Source organism: Acomys minous (assembly GCF_964271855.1).
Source record: "Acomys minous genome assembly, chromosome: 6".
NCBI lineage: Eukaryota > Metazoa > Chordata > Mammalia > Rodentia > Muridae > Acomys > Acomys minous.
This window is the reverse complement of record NC_140487.1, coordinates 88,060,280-88,088,219: the sequence shown is the minus strand read 5'-3', so window position 1 is coordinate 88,088,219 and position 27,940 is coordinate 88,060,280. Positions and strand designations below refer to the sequence as shown.

The window sequence follows — 27,940 nt, the reverse complement described above, 5'->3', positions numbered from 1 at the left end:
AATATGCTAACTACATAATATATACTCAAACTGTGCTGCTTAATAAATTATCAGAAGAAGCTAGGCAAGGTGGTGCATGCCTTTCATCCCCGCACTCAGGGAGGCAGAGAGAGGCCGATTTCTATGAGTTCAAGGCCAGCCTGGTCTACAAAGCGAGTCCAGGACAGGCAAGGCTACACACAGAAACCCTGTCTTGAAAACAAAACAAAACAAAATAAAATTAAGTAAATAAGTAGATTATCAAAAGAAACTGCAATTCTTGGTGCTGGAATTATTTGCATTAGTGTAAGAAAGAAGGCTGGAACTTAAATCTTTATTCTTTCTGGTATGTATTAGAAACCCGAGGCAGTTTGTGGGGGATATCCTCTAGTCCCCACCGTGTACTTGTTTTAAGTTGACCTTGGAAACTAGAAACACCTAGGCACTGCTTGCTTCCTGAGAAAGATTGTCCATTGATGAAATGGAGGTTACTGGCTTAGTTGGTAATTATACCTTTACATATTTGGCCTATTGTTAATGTCATTCACTGTTCCTCCCTCACATGATAGACCTAGTGGTCTTATTCACTATCTTATTTGAATTCCTTTCCTCTCCATACAAATGATCATGTGTCAAGGATAGAATGGTATATTTTGCTGCATCTGGCTTTTTTTTTTTTCCTTTGGACCCTTTCTAACCAAAGTGAAGAAGTAAAAATAGTCTTAACAAGTCATGCTTTGTATAGTGTACAACCAAGTAAAGTTGTCTTCTGATTATCTAGTACTTTCTCCCAGAAAGGACTATAATTAAGCTGGCTAGCACATAAAAGTGTATTTTGGCCACAACCTGAAGTCAAAGATATCGAAGAGAGGTCAGCGTAAGGTATCTTCATGTATTGCTGTCCGCCTTCTTCACCTTTTTCACTTTTTTTTTTTTTTTGTGGTTTTTGTTTTGTTTTGTTTTTTTGAGAGACGATCCCCCACTGAACCTGGAGCTCACTACAGCTGGGCTGGCTCTCCAGTGAGCCCTCGGGGTCCTCCTGTAGGAAGGTCACAGGCAGGTGCTGTGATGGCCAGCTTCTTGTGTGAGTGCAGCAAGTGCTTTACTCACTGAGCCAGCTCCCCAGCTCCCCAGCTCCCCAGCTCCCCAGCTCCCCAGCTCCCCAGCTCCCAGGCAAAGTAGTTTTTAAAAAACTACTAACATGGAGGAGTATATCTTTGTTATCTATTTAAGTCTTACTTGTATTTTCACTTTTTTGTTATTTCTTTTAACTTCCAATTATTTTTCTAAGTGTTGAGGAAAAAACCCAAAGGCATTATGCTTCATTTTCTACAATGATCCCTTGGCTCTTGTATCGACTGTTTAAAGTTGTATTACATGACCTTTCACTTTTTGCTGTATTGTAACCGATTTCTGTGTCTCCTTTTGGGATCAATGATTGAGAAGAGCGTTTGTATTTTTATTCCACCTGTAGATGTGAACAGGAAGTGCTGGTGTTTTACAACCAAAGGAATGCATGCTGTGGGTCAATCTGAGATAGTAATTTTGCTACAGTGTCTACCAGATGAAAAGTGCTTGCCAAAGGACATCTTCAATCACTTTGTACAACTTTATCGGGATGCTCTGGCAGGTAAGAAGGCTTTATAACTTTGTACCATTAGCAGATGATAAAAATTTTGGACTCAGATATAAAAAAATCATATTAGATTTGGAAGCATGACACTGGACTTTGATATTTTCTTACAGTGCTGGGAATTGAACACAGGTCCTTACGCTAGGCAAATACTCTACCAAGCCCTTGGACTTTGATATTAGTGGCAAGTTAGAACTCAGGCATGGTTTGAGAATATTAAGTATTTTATTATTTGATGTGGTTCTCTTTATTTTACAAAGGATACACTCAAATTATAAGAGAATCTATTGGCCTTGGGGTAAGAACGTTGTTTGAGTTACTACGGGTTATAATATCAGTATGTAGTAGAAGGAAGCATAGTCATAACTCAGTCATCATAACCTTCAGGTGTCACTGTTTATATGATCATAATATGAGCACTTCAATATTCATAATTAGCTTTTATCATTTCAAATTAAGTTATATTATTAACTACATAACATAAAAGTAAAGGCATACTTTTTAAAAAACGGAGAAGGCTAAGGATGTTAATTTAAGGTAATACTAAAATTGGAAGGAGAAGTACTTCTATTTGACCAGCATGGTGGCTTATGCCTGTAATTCCTGTACTTGCGAGGCTGACGCAGGAGAATCACGGGTTCAAGGCCAACCTGGGCTATATCATGAGATCCTACCTCAAAAGCAATAACAATACATTTTTTATAATTTGATAGTACAGATTCACCTGATTAAACAGAAAAGATAAGATATGGTTTAAATGAATGAAGTTTTATTTATAATAATAGAAAGTCAGTTAATAATATCTACAGTTGATAGAGAACCAGTACTATAAATGTATGGACGAAAACTAACAGTAAGAAGTTTTTGTTGTTGTTTTGAGACAAGGCCTCACTGTGTAGCCATGCTGACCTGGAACTCACTGTATGTAAAACATATAGGCCTGAACTCACAGAGATCCTCTGCCTCTGCCTCCTGAGTTACTAGGATGAGATTTTTTTTAAAAGGATATAATTTTATTTTAATTCTGTACATGCATGTGTGTCTGTGAACATGAGAAACCAAGCGAGGGCACTGGATCCCCTGGAGCTGGAATTGCAGATGGTAGTAAACTGCCTAATATGGGTCCTGGGAGCCAGACTAGAATCCTCTGCAAGAGCAGCAGGTGCTTTTCATCGCTGACTCATCACTGAGTCACCTTTCCAGCCCTAAAAAGAGATCCTTGGCCGGGCGTGGTGGCGCACACCTTTAATCCCAGCACTCGGGAGGTAGAGGCAGGCAGATCGCTGTGAGTTCGAGGCCAGCCTGGTCTACAAAGTGAGTCCAGGACAGCCAAGGCTACACAGAGAAACCCTGTCTCAAAAAACCGAGAGAGAGAGAGAGATTCCTTTATTTTCTTTCCTAAAAAGGAATCTTTTTTAAAAAAAGATTTATTTATTTATTACACACAGTGTTTTACCTGTGTATACGCCTGCACACCAGAAAGAGGGCACCAGATCTCATTACAGATGGTTGTGAGCCACCATGTGGTTGCTGGGAATTGAACTCAGGACCTTTGGAAGAACAGACAGTGCTCTTAACCTCTGAGCCATCTCTGTAGCCCTTAAAAAGGTTTCTTAAGACAAATGTAGTTGTACATATCTCTAATCTTAGAACTCAGTAGCCTGAGGCAGGAGGATGGTGAATTCTAGAATAGCCTAGGATACATAGTGAGACTCCCATCTCAAATAAATCAAAAAATAGAAAAGAGAGATTGTCCGGAGGAACAGGAGTTGGAGAGGTAGATAAGAGTGGCATGTATTATTTGGCAGTATTTCATAAAGATATGAAATCATAAATTATTCAGGCTTCCTTTTTAAGTGTATTTTGGGTGTATATATTATGTGTATGTGTGGGTGTGCATCTGCCACAGCATGTTTGTGGAGGTCAAAGGACAACTTTATGGAGTCAGCGAGCAATTGAGAAAGTGCCATGACACATATGTCCACAGGAAACATGGAGAAAATTCTTCAGTAGAGATAATAGTATTGAGTCATTAACATATATTTTGCATGAATGGTTTTACATTATAAAATTTTATTTTGTCTAAATACTTTAATTTAAATATCTAATACTTATACAGCTTTATAAAGTATGGCATAGTAATTCAATACATATGTATAATGTGCAGTGATCAAATCATGGCAGCAAGCACCTCCATCCCCTCAAGTATTTCTCATTTCTTTCTTTCTTTTTTTTTTTTTTTTTAGTTTGGTTTTTCGAGACAGGGTTTCTCTGTGTAGCCTTGGCCGTCCTGGACTCACTTTGTAGACCAGGCTGGCCATGAACTCACAGCAGTCTGCCTGCCTCTGCCTCCCCAGTGCTGGGATTAAAGGCGTGCGCCACCACACCCAGCGTATTTCTCATTTCTATGTTGGGAACTTTCCTAGTAAATACAGTAAATACATGGTAGATTCTTAATACATTTCCTCTTGTGCTGCAGCAACAGAGAACTGGATCCTCTGTAACTGGTGTCCATTAGTAACTTCTGTCTGCTGTCTGTCCTTGCTGCTCGTTGCAGTCTCTAGTGACCGCCCTCCCACTCTAGTGACCGCCCTCCCACTCTAGTGACCACCTCCCACTCCACTCTTTTTATTTCATGCTCACAAGAAGCCCTGATAAAACGAGAAAACAAACTGTTGTTTAACAGACACCATTCACTTAAATAATAATAGCTTTCTCTGGCTGGAGAAATAGCTCAATTGGTAAGTGCTTCCTACACAAGTATGGAGACCTGAGTTTAATCCACAGCACCCATGAAATAGCCGGGTGCCCAGCAGGCACTGTAACCTCAGCAGCTGGGGAAGCAGAGACCGATGGATTTCTGGGGGATTACTGGCCAGCCACCTTAGACCAGTTAGCCCCAGTGAAAAAACTTGTCTCAAAAATACACGGTGGGTGGCACCTAGGGAATGACATCTAAGGTTGACCTCTGGCCTCCACACACATGTGCACACACATGCAAATACAAACAAACATACACAAAGGGAAATTTTCACAGGGAAAGATTGGGAATTTGTGTTTGGTTGTGTCTAGATCAGTTTTTGAGTACTGATAATTGTTTAAAATCTGATTGATTTCTTGGTAGAAAATAACAAACTTTTGTTTTAGGGAATGTTGTGGGCAACTTGGGACATTCTTTCTTCAGTCAAAGTTTCCTGGGCAGTAAAGAGCACGGTGGGTTCTTGTATGTGACATCTACCTACCAGTCCCTGCAAGACCTCGTGCTTCCAACCCCACCGTACCTATTTGGGATCCTCATCCAGAAATGGGAAACCCCTTGGGCCAAAGTGTTTCCCATCCGACTCATGTTAAGACTTGGAGCTGAATACCGGCGTAAGTACAGGTGTCTGTAACCCATACAGCCAAGACTTGTGATTAAATAAAGCATGAGATATTTTAATCCCACTCTGGTACAATTCAGTAAGAAACAGCCTTTGGAAAATAGGTATGCTAGCTGGGCGGTGGTAGTGCACACCTTTAGTCCCAGCACTCAGGAGGCAGAGGCAGGCTGATCTCTGTGAGTTCAAGGCCAGCCTGGTCTACAAAGTGAGTCCAGGACAGCCAAGGCTACACAGAGAAACCCTGTCTCAAAAAACCAAAAAAGCTATGCTAAGTATGACCAATGTCTGTAGTTATTTGGATATAATATAAGGAGTGAAAAAAACCAAATGAGGAAATTTAAGATAATTAATTTGAGCAAGTATCCTTATTTGTATAGCATATCTGTGGTCATATTTACTGTTACTTGGTTAGAAACATTTATAAAAGTTTGCTTTATTTGACTGTGACTGATAATGGAAACTAGTGGTGAGGCAATGACTCTCACCTGGTAAGCTGGCTGAAAGGTCTTCTGCCCATGGTTGTAGCAGTACAGCACTCCTCTCTCTCTCTCTCTCTCTCTCTCTCTCTCTCTCTCTCTCTCTCTCTCTCTGTGTGTGTGTGTGTGTGTGTGTGTGTGTGTGTGTGCTTTTTTAAGACATTAAAGACTAAATGCAAGCTTTACTCTAAATTTTATATTTCACTTACTTAAAAGTGCCCTGTCTGGGAATCAGAACCCTTGAGTAGGTCCTCAGCTCCCTCATTTACTAGCTTTATAAGATTAGGAAAGTAACTCAAGATTTTTAGCTTCTCAAATTGTCAGGGCTTTGTGTTTTGTTTTAAAAACTGGTGGGCTTGCCTCATGTTACACTGTATTATTAAAGGAATAAAATAAAATAATGAACAAAATGTTAATTTATAAACCAGAAAATAATATATGTTCTAAACGAGTCACCTTTTATAGTAGTTTACTTTTTGTTACTGTGATAAATATTATGACCAAAAGCAATTTGTAGAGAAAAGAATTTATCTCAGCTTATAGATTATAGCCCATCATTGAGGGAACTCAGGACAGGAGCTGAAAGCAAGAACCTGGAGATAGGCAATGAAGCAGAGACCATAGAGGAATGCTACTGACTAGCTCGCTCCCAGGCTCACTTCAGCTACCTTTCTTCTATAGCCCAGGCTCACCTGCTTAGGAATGGTACTGTGCTCAGTGGCCTGGGCTCTACTACATCAGCGAGCAATTGAGAAAGCGCCATTACACATATGTCCACAGGAAACATGGAGAAAATTCTTCAGTAGAAGTTCCTTCTTCCCAAGTGTGCAATTGACAACTAAGATTAGCCATCACCTATATTGTTATTCATGTGTTATTCACTGATTAGAGCACTTCTTGTCTATAGAAGACCGCGTTCAGTTCCCAGCACCCACATGATGGCTTACAACTACCGCACCTCCAGTTCCAGGGGTGCCAGTGCCCTCATCTGATCTATGGGGCTACCAGGCACACATGTGGTACACTGACATACATGCAAGCAAAATACTCATATACATAAAAGTAAAATAAATAAGTATAAACAAATTAAAAGAAAAATAATCAAAAAAGAAAAAAAAGAAAAATAATCAAGAGCTGCAAATGATGATTTACACCTTTAATCCTAGTACTGAGATGGCAGAGGCAGTTAGATCTCTGGGCGTTCATAGCTAGTCTGGTCAATATAGCTCATCCTAGGCCAGCCAGAGCTGCATAATGAGATGCTGTCTCAGAAAACCAAAACCAAGCCTCGTGATGGTGATGCTGGCTTTTAATCCCAGCACTCAGCACAGAGGCAGGTGGATCACTGTGAGTTCAAGGCCAGCCTTGTCTTTAGAGTGAGTTCCAGAACAGCCAAGGCTACACAGAGAAACCCTGTCTTGAAAACAAAAAACAAAAAAACAAAACCAAAAACATTTAATCGAAGCCCATCAAATGTTTGAATTTCTGGAAATTCAGAAATGGCTAACATATGATTATAGAATCTTAGGAATCTATTTAAGGAAAAACCAGAAATTATGATTGAAGTGGTATGTTGTGTTGCAAACCTATACTTATCATTAAATTCTTAGGGAGCTCCAAGGTGATCTTTATCTTGATCAAGAATGAAGGAGTTTGTTAAAACAACACTTCTTAGGTGAAGATGCCCCTGGATGGAACTCTAAAGACTTGCACTGTCATTTCAAACAGGAAAACTTGGTCAGCGAGCCAGCTATGAGTGTCCCCTGGTATTTGGCCTTCCTATGGAGGGTCTTGGTTAGAAGGTATAGAAGAGTGAGCTCATCGGCTTTCTGAGTACAGGGGGATTAGGGAGAATTTGGCTTTCTGGATCACACCAATCTAGCTGCTTCTTAGGACCTGGTGAGTCGCTTTGAAACTGCATGAAAAGACTTTTCTGGTCATCAGAAGATAACTCTGGTCCAGGAGTTGTGTGTTACCATACTAAATACTTTTTGAGCCCAACATTTTAAATGCCATAATGAGCCATTACAATTATATTTAAAATTATTTTAACAACGATGTCTCTTTTCCTAGAAACTTAAGCTGCCAATTTAATCTGATAATTTCTCATTTCTATAGTTTACCCCTGTCCACTGTTCAGTGTCAGATTTCGGAAGCCATTGTTTGGAGAGACGGGGCACACCATCATGAATCTTCTGGCAGTAAGTTGGGAATTTTCTTTTATCTTTCTTGTGCTTGTTCAGGAGAAAGAAGAGAGAGATTTCATCATTGCGTTAACAGCTGTGCCCCTGCTGCTTGAGGCAGGTGAAGGTTTATGCTGAAGGAGAGCAGAACATATATGCTTTTTAAAAACATGGAGCTTGGGGCTGGAGAGATGGCTCAGAGGTTAAGAGCACTGGCTGTTCTTCCAAAGGTCCTGAGTTCGATTCCCAGCAACCACATGGTGGCTCACAGCCATCTATAATGTGATTTAATGCCCTCTTCTGTCACACAGGCAGAACACTGTATACATAGTAAATAAATAAATCTTTTAAAAACAACAACAACAACAAAAACAGATGGAACTCTCATGTGAAATAGTGCAGGATTCCAGCCCTGATTATACTTTCTAGGCAGTGACCTTGTGGGATTCTTGTAAGGACCAGAACACTGTATAAAGAAAGACCTAGCATCTTGTCTTGTTTTAATTGTAACAATGACATTTATGTATAGTTCACTGCTGAGGCAAAAATTGGTTTAAGGTTTTGCTCAAGTACATGAAAGGCTTCTGCTCATGGATTTGTGTATGGACTACACACTTTTTTTTCATCTGTTGATCTCTCTCATCTTGGCTGTATGTATGTTCAGGCTGAATGTTTTGGACAAAATTTTGGTCAGTTAAAGTTTCTGCTACATGGGCTGGAGAGATGGCTCAGAGGTTAAGAGCACTGACTGTTTTTCCACAGGTTCTGAGTTCAATTCCCAGCAACCAACTAATGGCTCACAACCATCTGTAATATGACCTAATGCCGTCTTCTGGCATGTAGGCCTATATGCAGGCAGAGCACTGTATGTGCGCGCGAGAGAGACAGAAAGAGAGAGAGAGAGAGAATGATTTTTAAATTTTTCTGCTACATGTTTCACAGACTAAGAGTCTTGAATATTTAGAGTGTTTATGAAGCATCCTATACCACCTACCAAAACTGTTTAACTCTGACTAGTTGCCAGACATGGTAGCGCACGCCTTTAATCCCAGCACTTGGGAGGCAGAGGCAGGCGGATCACTGTGGATTTGAGGCCAGCCTGGTCTACAAAGTGAGTCCAGGACAGCCAAGGCTACACAGAGAAACCCTATCTTAAAAAAAACAAACAGTCATCCATCTCTGTGGTATCAAATGTGGTGTAATCACAGCAGTGAAAAGGCTATGGCCAAAGATTTTTGAAGTCAAGGCTAGCCTGCCTTGCATAGTAAGTCCCAAGCCAGTCTGGGCTATTTAACAAAACCCTGTCTAAAAGGAGAAAACCATCAAACTCTCTAGTGGTGACCTGAGGGAACCGATGCCATCCAGCTGTGTATACTGTCCTTTTAGACTCCTGCTTGTTTTGCTTCAGCCACCCTGGAGAGCCACACCCACGCTGTACCCACTGAGTACCTACAGTGTTGTAGGCACAAGAACAAAACAAGTTAGACTCTGTACCTTCTTGCCAATTAAAATTAGACAGACAACTAAAAAATAGATATAGAATATGTTACATGAGCCAGGCATGGGGGTACACGCCTGTGGTCCCAGCACTCGGGGAAGCTAAGGCAGGTGGATCTCTGTGAGCTCCTGACAAAGTTCGTCTGGACAACCAAAGTTACACAGAGAAACCCTGTCTCAAAAAACCAAAGCAGGAGGAGGAGGAAGAGGAGGAGGAGGAGGAGGAGGAGGAGGAGGAGGAGGAGGAGGAGGAGGTGGTAGTGGTAGTAGCAGCAGCATAGAGAGCCATCAGTAAGGGCTTCCATTACACATCCTTTCATTGTTTAGATAAGCAAGATCATTCGATATTGACATTTCTATTTGTGCTACTTTTATTACTATAAATTAAATCTATCATTTTATTATGTTCTGTCCTACTTTATTCTGCTTTCCCTAGGACTTCCGAAACTACCAGTATACTTTGCCAGTTGTTCAAGGTTTGGTGGTTGATATGGAAGTTCGGAAAACAAGCATCAAAATTCCCAGCAACAGATATAATGAGGTAAGATTTTACCAGGAAGAGACATTTTTTTCATAATTGGACATGTGAGTAAAAGTAAAAAGAGCATAAATCCATGTAAAGTTTATCTTCAATTGTAATAAACTCAGTTTATATTAATATTTGACATAGTCTATTTATGTAAAATTTCCTTTTAAAAAGGTAGAGTGATAATTTATCCAGATTTTTATAGTAATTGGTGTGTCCTTTGATCTTTCAGTATTGTGATAGACTTGCTTTTTTTTTTTTTTTTTTTTTTTTTTTTTTGGTTTTTCCAGACAAGGTTTCTCTGTGTAGCCCCGGCTGTCCTAGACTTGCTTTGTAGACCAGGGTGGCCTCAGATTCACAGAGATCCACCTGCCTCTGCCTCCCAAGTACTGAGATTAAAGGTGTGAGCCACTATGCCCGGCCCATAGACTTACATTAAAAAAAAAAAAAAGTATAAAGTTAGGTATAGCATATCTGTAAAATTTCTAGTGAGATTTATTTTTTTTCCTTTTCTCGAGTACAGTAAATACTGTTGTTCTTTTTTTTTTTTATGGAAAATAGACTTCTTTTTCATACAATATGTTCTGATCATGATTTCCCCTCCTTCAACTCCTTCCAGATCCTCCCTGACTCCCCACTCACTCAAGTCCACACCCTTTCTCTCTTACTCTCTCTCATCAGAATGCAAACAGGACTCTTAAAAAAAAAAGTAAGATAAAGTAACATAAGGTAAAAATAAAACCAAACAAACTGGGATAGGATGAAGCAAACTAACTGCCAGGAAAAACGCCAAAGAAAAAGCACAAGAAATACATATAAGTGCAAAGGCGCACATATTCACATACATAGAAATCCCATAAGAACAAAAAGCTAGAAATCATGACATATATGTAAAATACTGTAAGGAAAAAAAGAAAGAAAGAAAAATAATAACAAAAGTAATTTCCAGTCAAAGCATTATGAGATAAGGAACCTCAAAAAATCCCATGACTTTGTTTTATGCTGGCCGTCTACTGCTGGGCATAAGTCTGTCCTTAATGGTGATTTATGTCCCCAGTGAGACTTCATTGGAAAAAACTAATTTTTCATTTCTTAGCAGTTATCAGTTAGAGACAGCTTCTGGCTTAGGCATGAGGCTTGTGTCTACTTCCTCTCTTAGGGCTAGGACTCCAGCTGGCTTAGACCTATGCAAGGATTGTACATGCTGCCACAGTCTCTGTGAGTTCCTATGTTCATCAATGCTGCCTTGTTACCTTGGTGTTCTCTGTCCCTACTGGCTCTATATTGTTTTCTTTTCCATAGGGTTCCCTGAGCCTGGAGGGGAGACATCCTGTTTAGGACTGAATAGTCCAAGATCTCTCACTCTCTACACTTTTTTCCTTGTGGGTCTCTGTTTTTGTTCCCATCTAGTACTGCAGGAGGAAGCTACTCTGATGATGGCTGAGCAGTGCATTCATCTATGAGTGTTACAGTAAATTGTATCCATTTGGCCTAAGAAGCCAATGACTGACACAGGGAGAGTGAAACATCACGTTAAAGCTACCAGCAGCCAGTAGCTTTGGCAATGGCCTGAGTTGTTTGGGGGTGTCCCTGGGTTATCCTTTGGACAACAACTTGATTAGTTATAACCCATTCCCAGAACTGGAGGTTCCATTTGGTGGTGGGAGATATCTAGATGGGCATACCCTGCCAAGCCCATCGCTTTTTACTGGGTGTGGGGAATCTAAATTCAGGTCTTCATGCTTGCACAGCAAGCAGTTTATTTGCGCCTGAGCTGTCTCTCTGCCCTATACATAGTCTTTCTTACTCTCATCCATTTGGTCTTTGATCTTCTTTTCCATCCCAGCTTTTTAGTAAGCTGCTTCCTGATTGGCGTATACCTACTTTACTCTTGACTTGCCTAACCCTACTTACATTTCAAGTGTAACTTTAAGAATATTTTTTCTAGTTGATTTTAATTCCTATTGGGTGGGGTCCCTGCAGAAAAACTATGGCTGACAAAGGAATGATCTACAAGAGGCAGGAAGGAAGTGCAGCTCAGCACAACCTAGCTGGTGCTGGTTCAGACTTGGAGAGTTTCACCAGTTTATTGTAAGCATATTTAAGCAGAGCACAGCTTGGAAAAAAGTTTTCTAGAGTAATACAATCCCCTGTGTACAAAGAGGCATAATTATATCAAAACTCAACTCAAAGTACGCGCCACGTCTTCCAAGAAGATGGGTTCTAGAGATACAGGTAACGATACAGATAATGCAAAAGTCACCTAGACTTCTAGTCACCTCCAGTCCTACTTGTGGGAACTTAGTATGGCCTGGCTCTCCAGATGGCATCAATCACTAGGCTGTTATCACCTCCATTCTCAGCCTTATAGGTGAAAAAACAGATTATACATCTTTTCTCTTGAAAAACAGCAGTTTTTTCAACATTCCTGTTTCCCTAGAGCTATCTGTGAGCATGGAGAGCTTTGTGCTCCCAACAAACTCACATTTGGAATAGCTTTCTTTCTCTGTTGTGTACATTTCCAGAATTCTTTTTCCCCCCTTTGAAACAGGGTCTCACTATGTAACTCCCGCTGGCTTGAAACTTGCTGTAAGGACCAGTCTGGCCCGAGACTCACAAAGATCCTCCTGCCTCTACAAGTACTGAGATTAAAGGCATGCACTATCATGAATGACCAGCACATTTTTAGAAATTTTTGCATATTACTGATAATCCTATATTTGTTATTTCATGCTTAATGTTTTTTTCCTATGAGACTTTAGTCCTGTGAGAGACATGTCTGTATTATGTACTACTGGTATCAAAAGTAAACTGTTGCATAGTAGTGCATAGTAGGTATCCAAAAAATATGTTAAATAAAAACGTTACACCAGGGACCAGAGAGATGGCTCAGTGGATAAAAGCACCAGCCACACAAGCCTCGCAACTTGAGTTCAGTACCTGGAACCTACATTTAAAGTTAAAAAAAAAAAAAAAGGACTTGGCTAGGTGTGGTGGCGTACATATTGAATCATAGCACTCATGAGTCAGAGGCAGGTGAATCTGTGAGTTTGAGGCAAAAATGGCTTATCATAGAGAGTTCCAGGCTAGCCAGGGCTACAAATGAGAATGTATAACAAAAACAGAACATGGAACTATCCCATGTTTTTACTATTTGAAACATGTATCCCATATTTTTACTATCTGAGTGCCTAACAAAAGCAATACTTTGCATGTATAAATTTTTTTGTAAATTATTATTAGATAAATAAATGACATCTTATGGATAATGAATGATACTTTCATATTCAAAATAACTGAAATAGAAGAGAGATAGAGGAGCATGGTGTCAGCCAGGCGTGGTGGCACACACTTTTAATCTTAGCACTCCCAGAGGCTGAGGCAGGCAGGCCTCTGTATTTGAGGTCAGCCTGATCTACAAAGTGAGTCCAGAACATCCAAGGCTACACAGAGAAACTTTGTCTCAAAAACACCGAAAGGAAAAAGGGAAAAAGGATAGCATGGTGGCTTGGAGCCTGTAATCCCAGCTCTCAAAATGTTCAATAAGTCACATAAATAGGCCAGACAGTGGTGGCACATGCCTTTAATCACAGCACAGGAGGCAAAGGTAGGTATGTCTCTGAGTTCAAGGTCAGCCTAGTCTATAGGATAAGTTCCAGGACAGCCAGGGCTACACAGAGAAATCCTGTCTTAAATAACCAAAACCAAACCAACCAACCCACTAAACAAACAAACAAAAGCCCATAAATAAAAACAACAGAAAGAAATCATTTTGCAAAAGAAAATTTGCTGCTCTCCCTCAGGACCTGAGTTCGCATCCAGTGCCCTCCTATGACATCTGTGGAAACATGCACACATCTGACACACACATGTATACACAAAAATAAATATAAAAAGAGCTGGAGAGATGGCTTAGAGGGTAAAGGCAGGGTACCATTCTTGCAGAGGGTCCAGGTATGGTTCCCAGCACCCACATAATTTATGAATATCTGTAACTACATTTAAAGGAACTCCAATGCCCTCTTCTGACCTCCTTAGGCATGAGACACACTTGTGACATATTTGTGGTGCACAGACATACATGTAGAAAAACACTCATACACATAAGATAAGAAATAAATCTTTAAAATAGAAAGAAAGCATTACCAATAGAATAGGTAGAGCAGAAGACGGAATATTGAGATGGAAGGCAAGGTTGAATAAATTCAGGCATCAATTTAAAAAATTAAAAGCATTAAAAAAAAAGCATGATCACAATATCCAGGAACTCTGGGACATGATCAAAAGACCAAATTTAAGAATCTATGGAGTAGAAGAACAAACTAAGATAAAAACTAAAGGAAAAAAAAAAAGATCTGTTTAATGAAATCAGAGCAAAAATAATTCCCAAGTCCAGGGAAAGAAATGGATATTCAAACACAAGAGGCATTTAGAACCCCAAACAAACATAACCAAAGAAGGACTTCTCCCTAACGTGGTCAAGATGTCAAAACAAAGAAACAACAGTAAAATCTGTAAGACAAAAATGCCACTCACAATAACAAACATATCAGACCACTGGCAGAAGCCCCCAAAGCCCCCATCATCATCATCATCATCATCATCATCACCATCATCATCATGTATTCAGTCTGTGAAAGGAAATAATTGCATGCCTAGAGTGCTGTATCCAACCTATGTGAGGAGGTTGCTTTGTTGGATACAGATATAAATATCCCAGGCTGGCCTCAACCTTAACAGCAGCCCTGTATTAGCCTCACAAGTGCAAGATGGCAGGTATGAACCGTGCAACCAGGTCAGAGTTATCTTTTAAAATCAGCAGAGAAAGACGTTTCAAGATAACCACAAACAAAAACAGTTCATGACCACCGAGTTAGCACCACAGAAAATAACTGTGGTAGCTAGCTTTTTTTTTTGGTCACTGTGACCAAACACTGACAGCTTACGGGAGAGGTTCATTTTAGATCACAGCTTAAGAGACTACAGTTCATGATAGAGGGACGGCAATGAGGCTGAAGTGACGTGGTCCACAGAGATGGGAGCCTGTGCAGTGGCCACAAAGAAGCTTGTTCACATCTTGGGAGACAGGAAACAGAGAAAGGCCCTAGATTTGTCTCCTGCCACTATATAAAACTGAGGTGGTGCATACCTATAACCCCAGCCTTTAGGAGGGGTGGCGGGAGGATCAGAAGTTTAAGACCAGCTGGGTGGTGGCGCTGCACACCTTTCTTTTGTTTTGTTCTTTCTTTCTTTCTTTCTTTCTTTCTTTCTTTCTTTATTTATTTATTTATTTTTTGAGACAGGGTTTCTCTGTGTAGCCCTGGCTGTCCTGGACTTGCTTTGTAGATCAGGCTGGCCTCGAACTCAGAGATCAGCCTGGCCTCTGGTTCTCTGAGTGCTGGGATTATAGGCCACTATGCCTGTCGATGAAAAGTAATTATTAAATTAGAAAACAATTAAAATGTGTACAAAGACATGGTTTGGGGCCACATTTTTTCTGGTGCTCTTTTTGGCAGAATAAGGAGAAGCAAAATAATGTATCTGCAAAGACTTAGATGTGAAATGATAGGACATCAGTAGTCCTGAGGCTGCCCCTGCCTGTCTCACCCATACCCTCAGGATGCTTGGTGGTAGCGTGAAGTTTCAGGAAACTGGCCCACTTCGTGGTATATTTTCCATGAGAGAGGTATAAATCAGAAGCCATGGGGGCTAGGGAGTGGCTCATCAGGTAAAAGCATTTACTGCATACAGATGAGATCCTGAGTTCAGATCCTCCAAACCCATGCAAAAAGACAGGTGTGGTCATACACAACCCAGTGCTGTGAGGAAACAAACAGGACGATCTCCAGGGCCTGCTGGCCACCAGTCTAGTTCCAGGTCCCATGGGAGATTTACCTCAAGGGAAGAAAAATAGAGCGGAACACCCAGTGTACCCCCCCTTGGCCGCCATGCTCACAAACAGCATGTGCGTACACCACACACTTGACCACATTAGCACCCCCTTTTCAAAAGGGCCTGGAGAGAGCTCTCTCTTTTTCCCTTGTGGACTTCTGAAGACAAGTAGCAGCTCTAGTGGAGTCGCCATGAAAATTCCAGCAGGGTTCTTGCTCTCCCCGTGCCTGCTCAGCTCACCACAGTGTGCGTATCAGCGTGTGGAGGACAGAGGCTCGTTAGATTGGACTAAAGGACCTTCCTTGACTGGGCTGTTCAAGACTGTCTTGCCAATGAAAGAGATCATGCTAGTTCTTTATACATAAAAAACTTGCAGATCTTCAAAAAAAAAGTAAAATACAAGAATATTGATGAAGATGAACTTTTGGGCAAACTCTTAGAAGAGGAACTGCACCTCTAGAACATTTACAAGTCTTCTGGATGACTTAGACCCCTAGAGTGTAGTATACTACCAGCTGGATTCCAACAGAAAGACCAGACCAGGAAGCAGCCACCAACCCATTTTACCATGAGAATCTTTATGTTCTGGAGAAGGAGTTTTTTGAACAGAAATACTGGGCCGGGGGGGTGGGGTGGTGGTGGTGGGGTGGGGTGGTGGTGGTAGAAAGACTTCACCAGGAAAACAAAGGAAGAATTTTTATTTCCAAAGAAAAGACATATGAAAACTACTGAAGATAAAGTGATGATCCTGGACCCAAATCTGGAAAAACTTTGAGCAACATCTCTGACACTGAAGTCAATAATCTTGTGACTGTCCTTGGAGTACACAGTTCAAGGATCAACATTTGACGGAGAAACAGCCAATATCAAAGGCAACAAGAGGCCTGTACAGAATGTGGTCAAAGGTAAAAGAGTGAAGCCATCCTGTACCACAGATGCGGAAGGAGAGTCTGCAGCACATGAAAGCCAGTGGCTCTGGTCTACAGGACATCAAGCTCAGCATGAAAAATATTCCAGCTGTGACCCTGAAGAAATTTGCAAAGGCTGTGGTGACCAACAGTCACATAAAATTCAGCCTGACTTCTACCTGTAGCAGTGACCTTGCAGCCATTGCTTTTCAGATACACTGAAAGTAAACAAGAGCATGAAAAGTCTTTCCAGAATCAAATTTCATGAACAGAACTGGATCATATTCTGGCTTTGGTAGAGGCTCTGAGAGAAAATGACATCTTGACAGGGATCAAGATTGACAGTCAAGCTGGGCATGGTAGAGCACACCTTTAATCCCAGCACACAGAAACAGGTGGGCTACAGAGTGAGTTTCAGGACAGCTAGGGCTACACAGGAAAAAAAAAGCACTGTCTTGAAAAACAACAACAACAACAACACACAGACACACACACACACACTTGATAATCAAAGGCAGCCGCTGAGAAGGGCTGTAGGATACAGATTGTCCAGGTGCTAGATGAGAATTTGAGGATCCTGGAATTTGGGTACCAGTTTATCAAGCAAGGCATAGACAAGAGTAGGAGCTGTTATTACAGAGAATAATGATCTGGTTAATAAGGAAAGAATTGAAGAATATTCAAGGTAAAGTTCACTTGAAAAGGCAAGTTTTCACTGGGCAGCCATTAAAAAAAAAAACAAACACACACACACAAAAAAGACTCAGGCTCTCTTTCCCCTCTCCATAGACACCACTGTGTGTGTCTGTTAGAGAGCTAGGACTGTGCACACAAGTATGTAGAGGTGTGATGACAGTCAGAGGTCAGAGGTCAATACGAGATGTCTTCCTCTGCACTCTCCACCTAGCATGTTGAGACAGGGTGTATCAGTGAACCTGGAGCTCACTATTTTGGCTCGATGAGCCAGCCAGGAAACTCCTGGGATCCCCTGTCCCACCTTTCCAGCACTATGGTTACACCATCATACCCAGCTTTTACATGGGCTCTGAGGAGCCAAACTCAGGTCCTCATATAGCAATCATTTTATCTTTGTGTCATCTCTCCAGCTCTCATTGGACCACTTTAACCACGATTATTCGTTTATGTTAGCCGTGTACAAATAGTTTGCTATCCTTTTCCCCCCACTACTTATCTGAGAGTCTTTTTTTTTTTTTCCTCTTTTTATTTTTTATTTTTGGTTTTTCAAGACAGGGTTTCTCTGTGTAGCCTTTCCTGTCCTGGATTCACATTTGAATGCATTGCTTTGAGTTAAATATGTATCAGAAGTGTCTGCTCGCCTCATGAGATATTTATATTGCTACTCTTAAACTGGGTAAGAGGATGTGACCAGTTTAGCACAAATGCTCCATTAGTTCCAGGGAAATCACTAAGTAGGTGTGGGTTAGAGTAGCCCTCAGCCCAGGCATAGCAGCGCGTGCTTATACTTCAGTGCTTGGGGGATTGAGGACGAAGGATCATGAGTTCAGACTCAACCTGGACTCCATGATGACACCTTCTCTCAAAAAGGAAGGAAGGAAGGAAGGAAGGAAGTGTAAGTGAGGAAGCAGTACTCTTGCATGCATGTAAGAAGCACATTTGGGTGCAGTTAGGAAGGGAGGCGAGACAGAAGAGTTAGTTTGGGGCTAGAACATAGCAATCATGATTCTAAGTGGAAGACTAGATAAAGTGTAATGTTAGAGCTGGGCTTGGCTATTATATGGAACTAATCAAATTGATTAAAATAATGCGAAATCCAGGCATGCCTAGAAAAAACATAATCAGGAGATTACTGTGGAAAAAGTATATGCATTACTATGGAGAAAGGGATCAGTAGGAGAATTTAAATTGATGGAATTTAGAAACAACACAAGTAAAACAGTCACGCATTTGTATCATCAAATGGTAAGCCTAAGTGTATTTCATGGTTAGTAAAAATCTATCTGGGAAATTTTCCTTTTGCAAATGAACATATTTTTAAGGGAAATAAAATATGTTAATTCAGCTCTTAAAGGAATATAAGATTACCATGTTAGACTTGAAACTAGCATCCAGATAAGTCCTTCAATCCTAGGTAACTTATTCAGAATGTTTGAATTGGACATGTTCCTTAGTCTTCTTAGTGTAGACACAATTAGAAAGCACTTTAGCGTAATGCTTTGGAGGGAATGATGAATGTGACTTTCTTAAATTACTATATGTAATCATCTCCCTTTCACAGGATACAAATGTAAATTGCAAACGACAAATTAGTCTCTCAGTTGACTCTGTCTGAGCATAGGCCTACTGATTCAAGTTGTTTGCATTTAGTAAGAAGAACTTCTTAGACAGCAAAGTCCCTTGCTGCCATGACTGACCATCTGCACTCGATACCTACATGGTAAAAGAAAGAATCAACTCCACAAATTGTCCTCTTACCACCCCCCCCACACACACATGTTGTTGAAAAAAGAAAATATAGCTAATAATGTTTATTATAAAATTAGCCTGTAATTATTACAGCAGTATTATCTAACCCACTATCATAATGAAGAAAGACACAGACACCTGTATTTAGGTATTTTAGAATAGCCTCAGTTTACCTGGACTGGGCAGATCTTAACCCTCTAAACTCATTACCATTTCCTAGCCCCCAGCTCAGGCCATCTGCTCTAATCATTCCTTTCCTGAGCTACTTCCCATCCATAATTCCAAAATACTTGCTAATGCTCTTCATCTGGGCTGCTTTCCTTCCTCCAAGCCTATCTGGCCATGAGCTCCTCTGCATGCTCACCCACCGCAACCTCTTCTTTCTTTCTTCCTCCTCCTTACCCGTCTCCTCTCATTCTCATATTCTCTGTCTCTGTCTCTGTCTCTCTCTCTGCCTTGTGGTCCTCCCCGCTCCCCATCCCAGGCCTGTGAAACTCTGCCTGTCTCTCCTTGCTTCGGCATTCTTTATTAACCAATCAACTTTAAATAGGTGGAACAAAGTTTACACAATGACAGGTGTGTGTGAGAACTAGCTCATCTGGGCAACAACCAGATCTTGGGGTCCAGTAATTAGCATCAGAATACATAGCACCAGACCAACCCCCAACACACACACACACACACACACACACACACTAAACTTGATTAAATCGTTCTGTTTGTTTGTTTGTTTGTTTTTGGTTTTTGGAGACCAGGTTTCTGTGTGTAGTCCTAGACTCGCTTTGTGGACCAAGCTGGCCTCAAACTCACAGAGATCCACTTGTCTCTGCCTCCCAAGTGATGAGATTAAAGGCCTATGCCACCACACCTGGCTTTTGTTTTTAAATAAATAGGGGCCAGAGGAGATGGTTCATACTGCATCCTTGCACAGGCCCCAGGGATGGACCTGACTGGCGTGGGCAGGAAATGAAGAAAAGAGATACACAGAAAAGCTGGGGTCAGGCGGTCTGGGCTCTTGGATGAGAATCTTCAGCACCCTGGAAGCTGAGGCTGTTTATTAAGTGCAGTTAAACTGGGAGGTGGGGTTATTGCATACAGATAAATAGAGAGGCAGGCTTTATGGCATGCAGCTGGAACAAGGTTAGCTAATCTCGGTAGGAACAGTCTTGTGGACGTTTTCTCTACACACCGTCAGCATCCACACTTGCGCCAGAAGGGTAGTCTGCCATTTCTCTGAGCCTTGCCCAGGGAAAACTGCCATTTTTCTGTTAGTCTGAGGCTTTAGAGTATTTGACATGGCACTGCCTGTATCAAAAGCACACATTCACTCAGGACTTCACTACAGAGAGCTTCCTCCACTCCCCGTGGACTTAGCAGTGAAGAGCACTTGTTGCTCTTGCAGAAGATCCAAGCATCTACATGGTGGCTCATAAACATTGTAACTCCAGTTCCATGGGATCTGAGGTCCTCTTCTGAGTTCTTTATACACCAGGCGTTCAGAAGGTGCTCAGACAGACATACAGACAATACACATACACATTAGATAGATAGAAAGATAACAAAAAATAAGCCCCTTGAAAGGGCTGGAGAGATGGCCTAGCAGTTAAGAAAACTTGCTGCTTTTGCCCAGGACCTACCTGAGTTTAGTTCATAGTCATCTATAAATTGGCCTCTAAAGGCACCTTCCCCCACATTGAAATGCCCACACATATACCTACATATAATTAAAAGTATTTCTCCCCCCCCCAAGATAGGGTTTTGCTGTGTAGCCTTGGCTGTTCTGGATTCACTTTGTAGACAGACTGGCCTTGAACTCACACCAATCCACCTGCCTCTGCTTCCCTGAGTGCTGGGATTATATAAGGCATGCGCCACCACATGTGGCTATTAAAAGTAAATTTTTAAATTAGAAAAAAAAATTGCCCTTTGAGACTTGCCTAACATGTGGAAAGATCAGAATTCAGTCCCCAGCAGCACGTGGTGGCATCCATCTGCAGTCCCAGTGGGCAGAAGCAGGAAGACCAGAGGTTTAAGATCATCTGGCTGCATGCCATTTTGAAACCAGCAAATACCTACTTTTCAAAAGTTACAAACAAAGCTGTGGGATAATGATAACTTAAAGTTGTATTGATACATACAATAAGTTTAACCAGGGAGGTAAAGATACATACCCTGAGACCGATAGAAGATTGTAGAAAGAGACTGAAGGATCCCTAGCTGTGCACCACGATGTCCATGTACCTGGAGCCAGAAACCTCATGTTAAGGTCACTGCTCAGAGAACTCTACATATTACATAGAAACCTCAAAAATTTACATCCTTACTTTGAAAAATAAAAAAAGCCAGTAGTTGATGGTCTTAAATAGCAATTTAGAAATGGTTTTAGAAAAGGAGAATAATTGGGCGTGGTGGCGCACACCTTTAATCCCAAAACTCGGGAGGCAGAGGCAGGCGGATCATTACGAGTTTGAGACCAGCCTGGTCTGTAAAGCAAGTCCAGGACAGCCAAGATAACACAGAGAAACCCTGTCTTGAAAAACAAAAACAAAAATAAAACAAGAAGGAGGAGGAGGAGAAAAGAAAAGGAGAATAAAGTTTGAAAAAGCTTTAAAATATATTGCAAGATTTAGTTAGCACAGTACAATATTGGCATAAAATAGGATGTAGACTGAAAAGCAGATTCTTACATTTGTGGCCAATTGGTTTAAACGCGGGTGTTGTAGGCACTCAGCAGGAAGAGAAATGTTCCAACAAATGGCACTAGAATAACTGAGTTTCCACACATAAAAGAAGGAGATGGTGCCTCAGCCTCTCTCAAACTGTGTAAAAGTCAACTCAAAATGAGAAAATAGTTATAAGCCTAGTTTCCTCTTAGGGTAAGTGCATCATGAAAGTGTAGTTTTAATTCTGCCACTTGTTGCTGAATAGATGGTGAAATATGAAAGCTTTGAACACTCCAAGAACAAATGGTCTAGTTTTTGCAAAATAGTCACGGGATTTTTTGCAAACTCTATTTGTCACCACCATTCTGTTCTGTGTATTATCTGGCTCCCGGCCTTACTCAGGTTTACACATCGTGTGTATGTTACACTTCTCATGCTGACTCGTCCTGCTGACACAGCATAGAAAGGAAGTGGGAAGGGAAGAAGCCGCTCACACTGAGGTGTAGTTAGCTTTTCACGGTGCCGGGCAGCCAAGGAACTTCAGCACAGCTAATAAAGCCAGTGTGTGTGTTGCTAAAGAGATCTCAAGCAAGGATGTTAAAAACAAGTGAATTTTGCTTACTTAGAGCCCGAGTGAAAATGGACCATCAAACTAAATAAAAGCCATAAAAACCATAAAGTTACCCACTATAATCCCAGCACTGAGAGACAGAGACAAGAGGGTTGGGAGAGCAAAACAGTTCTCAGCTACATGGCTATGTAGTGAGTTGAAAGCCAACCTGAACTACTCGGGACAATGTCTTATAACCCCTGCCCTGCCAAAAAAGAGAGCCAGCATACAACTCAATAGCAAAAAATAAACAATGCAATTACAAACTGAGCAAAGAACTTTGTCTTGGTCACTGTTTTGTTGCTGTGAAGAGACAACATGACCAAGGCAACTCTTACAAAAGAAAACATTTAATGCCAGGTGGTGGTGGTGCACACCTTTGATCCCAGCACTCAGGAGGCAGAGGCAAGTGGATCTTTGTGACTTAGAGGCTAGCCTAGTCTACAGAGTACGTTTCAGGGCAGCCAGGGCTGTTAGAGAAACCCTGTCTTAAAAAACCTAAAAAGATGCTTGCTTAGAGTTACCGAGGCTTGTTTCATTTTCATCATGGTGGGGGGCATGGTGGCATCTGGGCAGGCCCTGGGGCTGAGAGCTACACCCTGATCTGCAGGCTGAAATTCTCTGGGGTTGGCATGGGCTTTTGAAACCTCAAAGCTCATCCTCAGTGGCACACTCCAACAAAGCCACACCTCCAAATCCTTCTAATCCTTTCAAATGGTGCAACTCCCTGGTGACAGGGAGCCTGGGGGGGGCATTCATACCACCACAGACTGTATAGATATTTCCCAAAGATAGGGAAACACACACGCACATACACACTTTAAAAAAAAAAATGAAGTTCTGGGCTGTGTGGTTGTAGCATATACTTTTAATCTTAGCACTCAGAAGACAGGCAGATCTCTGAGTTTGAGGCTAGCATGCTGTACAAAGAAGCTCCAGACAAATCAGGTCTACACAGAAGAATCCTGTCTCAAAACAAAAACAAAAAGCCTAGCACTGTTATGTTACAATATGAATGAACCGTCAAAAACTTTGTGCTTGTGGAGAGAGAGATGGAGAGGTGGCTCAGTGATTAAAATCACTAGTTCTTGCAGAAGACCCAGTTCACAACTATCTATAACTTCAATTTTAAGGATTCCCACAGACACCAGGCACACATGTACATGCTGACAAAATACCCATACATATAAAAGATAAATCTAAACAAACAAACAAACAACAACAACAAAACCCTTGTGCTCAGTGGGCATAGCTAGATCCAATGGTCATGTATTGTGTGGTTCCATTTAAATGAACTGTGGTTCTGCTTCCAGTAGCAAGGCATCAGGTCTGGGTCCCTGCAGGGCGGCCCTACTCCAGCACTTCTTGCCTCCGGACAGGAGATCAGGGGTCCCATCTCTCTCTCTCAGAGGTGGTTAGAGCGGGGTAGGCTTTTGGCTTGAGCACAAAGCCTGGTTCCCAGCCTCGCTGGGGAAGGCAGGGGATGAGTGTTACGGCCAGCTCTTTGAGAATGAGACAGCAGTCTCAATGGGGATTGGGGATTCGGGAGCCCCACAGTGTCACAGTTCTTTGATTCGTCTACCGCGCACCAGCGAGATACATGCTCCGTGAGTGCTTCCCCAGAGTCAGCTTGCCCCAATTGAGTGGGTGACTCTGAGCGACTGCGAGCAGCTGGAAGCCCTGGCATGTTCCTGGCATGTCCCAGGAACCCTTCTTTTCCTGGAATAATGAGTACGAGATGGTCGTATGAAGTGAGGAATCAAGGCAACTTTACCTGTGAATTAAGGATTTATGAACCCGGGGTAATGAGGGTGAGTGTGTCCAATTTGCCAGGGCTAGGAGTGCCAGGGCGCTTCATCTGCGTACAGTGCTACAGTGCCTCAATAACATGAGGCCTTTCTCACAGGAAGGAGAACAGTCTTATGAGTGAGAGGATGGCACCTAGGTATAATTAGGGACCGCTTGTTGGAGGTTAATATTCATTAAAGAACTCAAACATACGTTATTAAAAATTAACTACCAATGAATTTCATAGATTTCTAGAGAAATCCTCAAGTTTGATACTGAAGAAGAGTGCAGATGCACTTGTCTTGGGGCATTCTTTTAGAGTTAGAATTTCAGGGTCCCTGTCCTCAGAGAACGCATTGCGTAGGAGAAACTTCTACCCTTAACTGAACTAGTTCGTGTTAATTGAATTCAGAGCAACTAGGAAAAGACAAAAAGTTGGACATGGTGGTTGATAACCTTTAATCCCAGCACTCTGAAGGCAGAGGCTCGTGGATAATCATGAGTTCAAGGCCAGCCTAGTTTACATAGGCGTTCTAGGCCATCTACATAGTGAGACCCCGGCTCAAACAACATAACAACAAAAAAGAAGAGAAAAAGACAAAATGAATGCAGATGTTCATAGGTTATATGGCTGAATTGCATAGGAACGTTTGTATTTCTAGACTGTGACTTTTCGTCTTTGAGAAGGTGGTGCTTTGCTGTGTCAGGAGGAAAATTGGCCATTCTTACAGAATAACGTCAACCCTGCTCTTTGACTGCAGATGATGAAAGCCATGAACAAGTCCAATGAGCACGTCCTGGCGGGAGGCGCCTGCTTCAATGAGAAGGCAGATTCTCACCTCGTGTGCGCGCAGAACGATGACGGCAACTATCAGACCCAGGCCATCAGCATCCACAGTCAGCCCAGGAAAGGTACGCCGCCGCGCTGCTGCGGGAGCTTTGCTTTCATTTACTTATGTAAGTTATTTATTGTTCTTTGGGTATGGGTGCTTTTCTATGCATCTCTTGCAGTTCTGGTTCCAGCAAAGTCCAGCAAAGGGCATTGGAGCCCCTGGGCCTAGAGTTATAGATAGCCAGGATGTAGGTCCTCTGGAAGAGCAGCTAATGCTCTGAACCACTGAGCAGTGAACCACTCCAGTCTCTAGTGTGTGTGTGTGTGTGTGTGTGTGTGTGTGTGTGTGTGTGTGTGTATCTGTGTGTGTGTGTCTGTGTGTGTGTATCTGTGTGTCTGTGTGTATATGTCTATGTGTCTCTGTGTGTGTGTATGTTGTGTGTGTGTCTGTGTGATTGTGTGTATCTGTGTGTGTGTCTGTGTGTATATGTCTGTGTGTGTCTGTATGTGTATGTATGTCTGTGTGTGTGTGTATCTGTGTGTGTGTATATCTGTGTGTGTGTCTGTGTGTATATGTCTGTGTGTGTCTGTGTGTGTGTGTATATGTCTGTGTGTGTGTGTATGTCTCTGTGTGTGTGTGTATCTGTGTATATGTCTGTGTGTCTGTGTGTGTGTGTATGTCTGTGTGTGTGTGTCTGTGTGTGTGTATCTGTGTGTGTGTCTGTGTGTGTATGTCTGTGTGTGTGTGTGTGTGTATGTCTGTGTGTGTGTGTATCTGTGTGTGTGTCTGTGTGTGTGTATGTCTGTGTGTGTCTGTGTGTGTGTATGTCTGTGTGTGTGTCTGTGTGTGTATATGTGTGTGTGTGTCTGTGTGTGTCTGTGTGTGTGTGTATGTCTGTGTGTGTGTCTGTGTGTGTATATGTGTAGTTTGTTTTTGGGTTTGGTTTTGTTTTGTTTTTGGAGACAGGGTTTCTCTGTGTAGCCTTGGCTGTCCTGGAACTTACTCTGTAGACTAGGCCAGCCTCGAATTCACAGCTATCCATCTGCCTCTGTTTCCCTGAGTGCTGGGATTAAAGGCGTGCACCCCCACCCTATTATAGTTTGAGACAGAGTCCCACTGTGTATTCCCAGCTGGCCTGGAATTCATTGTGTGGATCAGGCTGGCTTATGCCTCCAGAGTGCTGAGATTAAAGGTGTACGCACCACACCTGTGTAGGACAGATTTTTTTTTTTCTTGGTTTTTTGTTTTTTTGAGACAGGGTTTCCCTGTGTAGCCTTGGCTGTCCTGGACTCACTTTGTTCACCAGGCTGGCCTCGAACTCACATCGATCCTCCTGCCTCTGCCTCCCAAGTGCTAGGATTAAAGGCGTGCACCACCGTGCCCGGCTAGGACAGATGTTTTTATGATGGAAGGTTATTTTGTTGAAGTATTGAATATCTCAAGATTCCTACCACCTACTTTCTAGTAGCTACATGACCACAAATTAATTTTCTTAAGTATATTTTCAGGATTATTTTCCCTATTCAAGTAACTATCTGGCTCTTTGAGTCTTCAAATTTGCAAATGTGGTCTTTGTTATAGAGAGAAACTGTCTTGGGGCTGGAGAGATTGATCAGCAGTTATAAGCCCATATGGCTTTTCAGTTTCTCTCTCTCTCTCTTTGTCTTTCTCTTTGCCTTTCTCTCATTCATTTGGTTTTTAAGACAGGGTTTCTCTGTATACTCCCAGCTGCCCATACAGCTTTTTCCCCTGTTCGTTCGTTCATTCATTCATTCATTCATTCATTCATAGAGTTTCTCTGCGTACTCCCTGCTGTCCTGGAACTTGCTCTGTAGACCAGGTTGGCTTCATACTCCAAGATCTGCCTGCTTCTGCCTCTCAAGTTCTGGGATTAAAGGCATAAAACCACCACCACCACCACCACCACCACCACCACCACCACCACGCTTGGTTCCTACATCTCCTTCAGAAGGCCTTAGTCATTTTCCTGCACCCACACAGGGCAGGGGAATCCTGTGCCTCTGATGCTACATGTTCATGTATGCTGCTCTCAATCGCATATACACAAGTGAAATAATAAAAATAAATATTTTAAAAAGAAAATAAAAGAATTGTCTTCAGATACTGACAGGCCAACATTGATGAGATTAGGCCCTGTATTGAGGGTCTGTGTAGGTAGCATTTGTAGTTCAGAGATGCAGATAAAGTAGCTCATTTGCATCTGAAGGAAGACCTTTGGCTCAGGGTAAAGTCTCACTACTTACAAAAAAAACTCTTCAGGTGGGGCTGCTAACCTGAACACTTGAAGAAGCCTTGTTCAGATGCTGGTACCCAAAATGTTCCTCAGGTTTTGTGGTTTGAAATACTTACACAGTCAGGCCTGGTGCTGTGTAAAGAGACCCTGTCTCAAAACACCACAAAACAAATGAATAAAACATTTACATAAAGTTTTAAGTCTGGGAAACCCATGTTGAGTACAGTAAGCCATTTGGTGCAGCGCCTGCAGGCTTCTGACAGCGGATGGTTGTCTGGGTTTCTCACGAGAAGGATAATGTCTAGCTCGTCTCAAATTCTTTCAGCCACAAACCTCATTTCCCTCCAAGTTCCTTCTCATCTGTTCTTTTTGTTCCTCGGGTCTTGTGGAGCATCCCCTAGTCTGCAGTAGTGGTCACTGTCTTCAATATATTTTTAAATCAGGTGATTAGTGAGGGCATAAGAGTGTTTAGTACATGTTTATTCAAATACAAAATACAGTAGGATGGTAACTCCACAATGTGCTCCCTTAGTCAGATCATATCCAGAATACTGAAAATGTTCTGAGTATTATTGAAGAAAACATATTGGTAAACTAGGTGGCATCTAGAGAATGATTTGAGACCTCTCAGAAGTCAGAACCTAGATGTCAGGAAGACTATTTGAATAAAGTATACACGCTTAGCCTGGAAACAGATACTCTGAAAAAGGATTAAAAATTACGCACTCAGCCAGGTGTGGTGGTACATGGGTGTAATCCCAGCACTCAGAAAACTCAGGAAGCAGAGGCAGGCAGATCTCTGTGAGTTTGAGGCCAGCCTTGTCTACAAAACAAGCCCAGGACTAGAAGAGAAACCCTGTCTTGGAAAACCAA

The 27,940-nt window shown here is 41.8% G+C and overlaps 1 protein-coding gene across 4 annotated transcripts in view; it reads left to right on the top strand.

Moving 5' to 3' along the window:
• Window positions 1–27,940, top strand: part of ZFYVE9 (zinc finger FYVE-type containing 9) — a 119,398-nt gene that overhangs the window by 74,149 nt on the left and 17,309 nt on the right. For all 4 annotated transcript variants that reach the window (XM_084784537.1, XM_084784538.1, XM_084784535.1 and 1 more), the window contains 5 exons: window positions 1,454–1,609; window positions 4,760–4,984; window positions 7,587–7,669; window positions 9,585–9,689; window positions 24,742–24,892. In XM_084784537.1, the coding sequence (XP_084640663.1) occupies window positions 1,454–1,609; window positions 4,760–4,984; window positions 7,587–7,669; window positions 9,585–9,689; window positions 24,742–24,892 (720 nt within the window). The remainder of the gene's footprint in view (window positions 1–1,453; window positions 1,610–4,759; window positions 4,985–7,586; window positions 7,670–9,584; window positions 9,690–24,741; window positions 24,893–27,940) is intronic.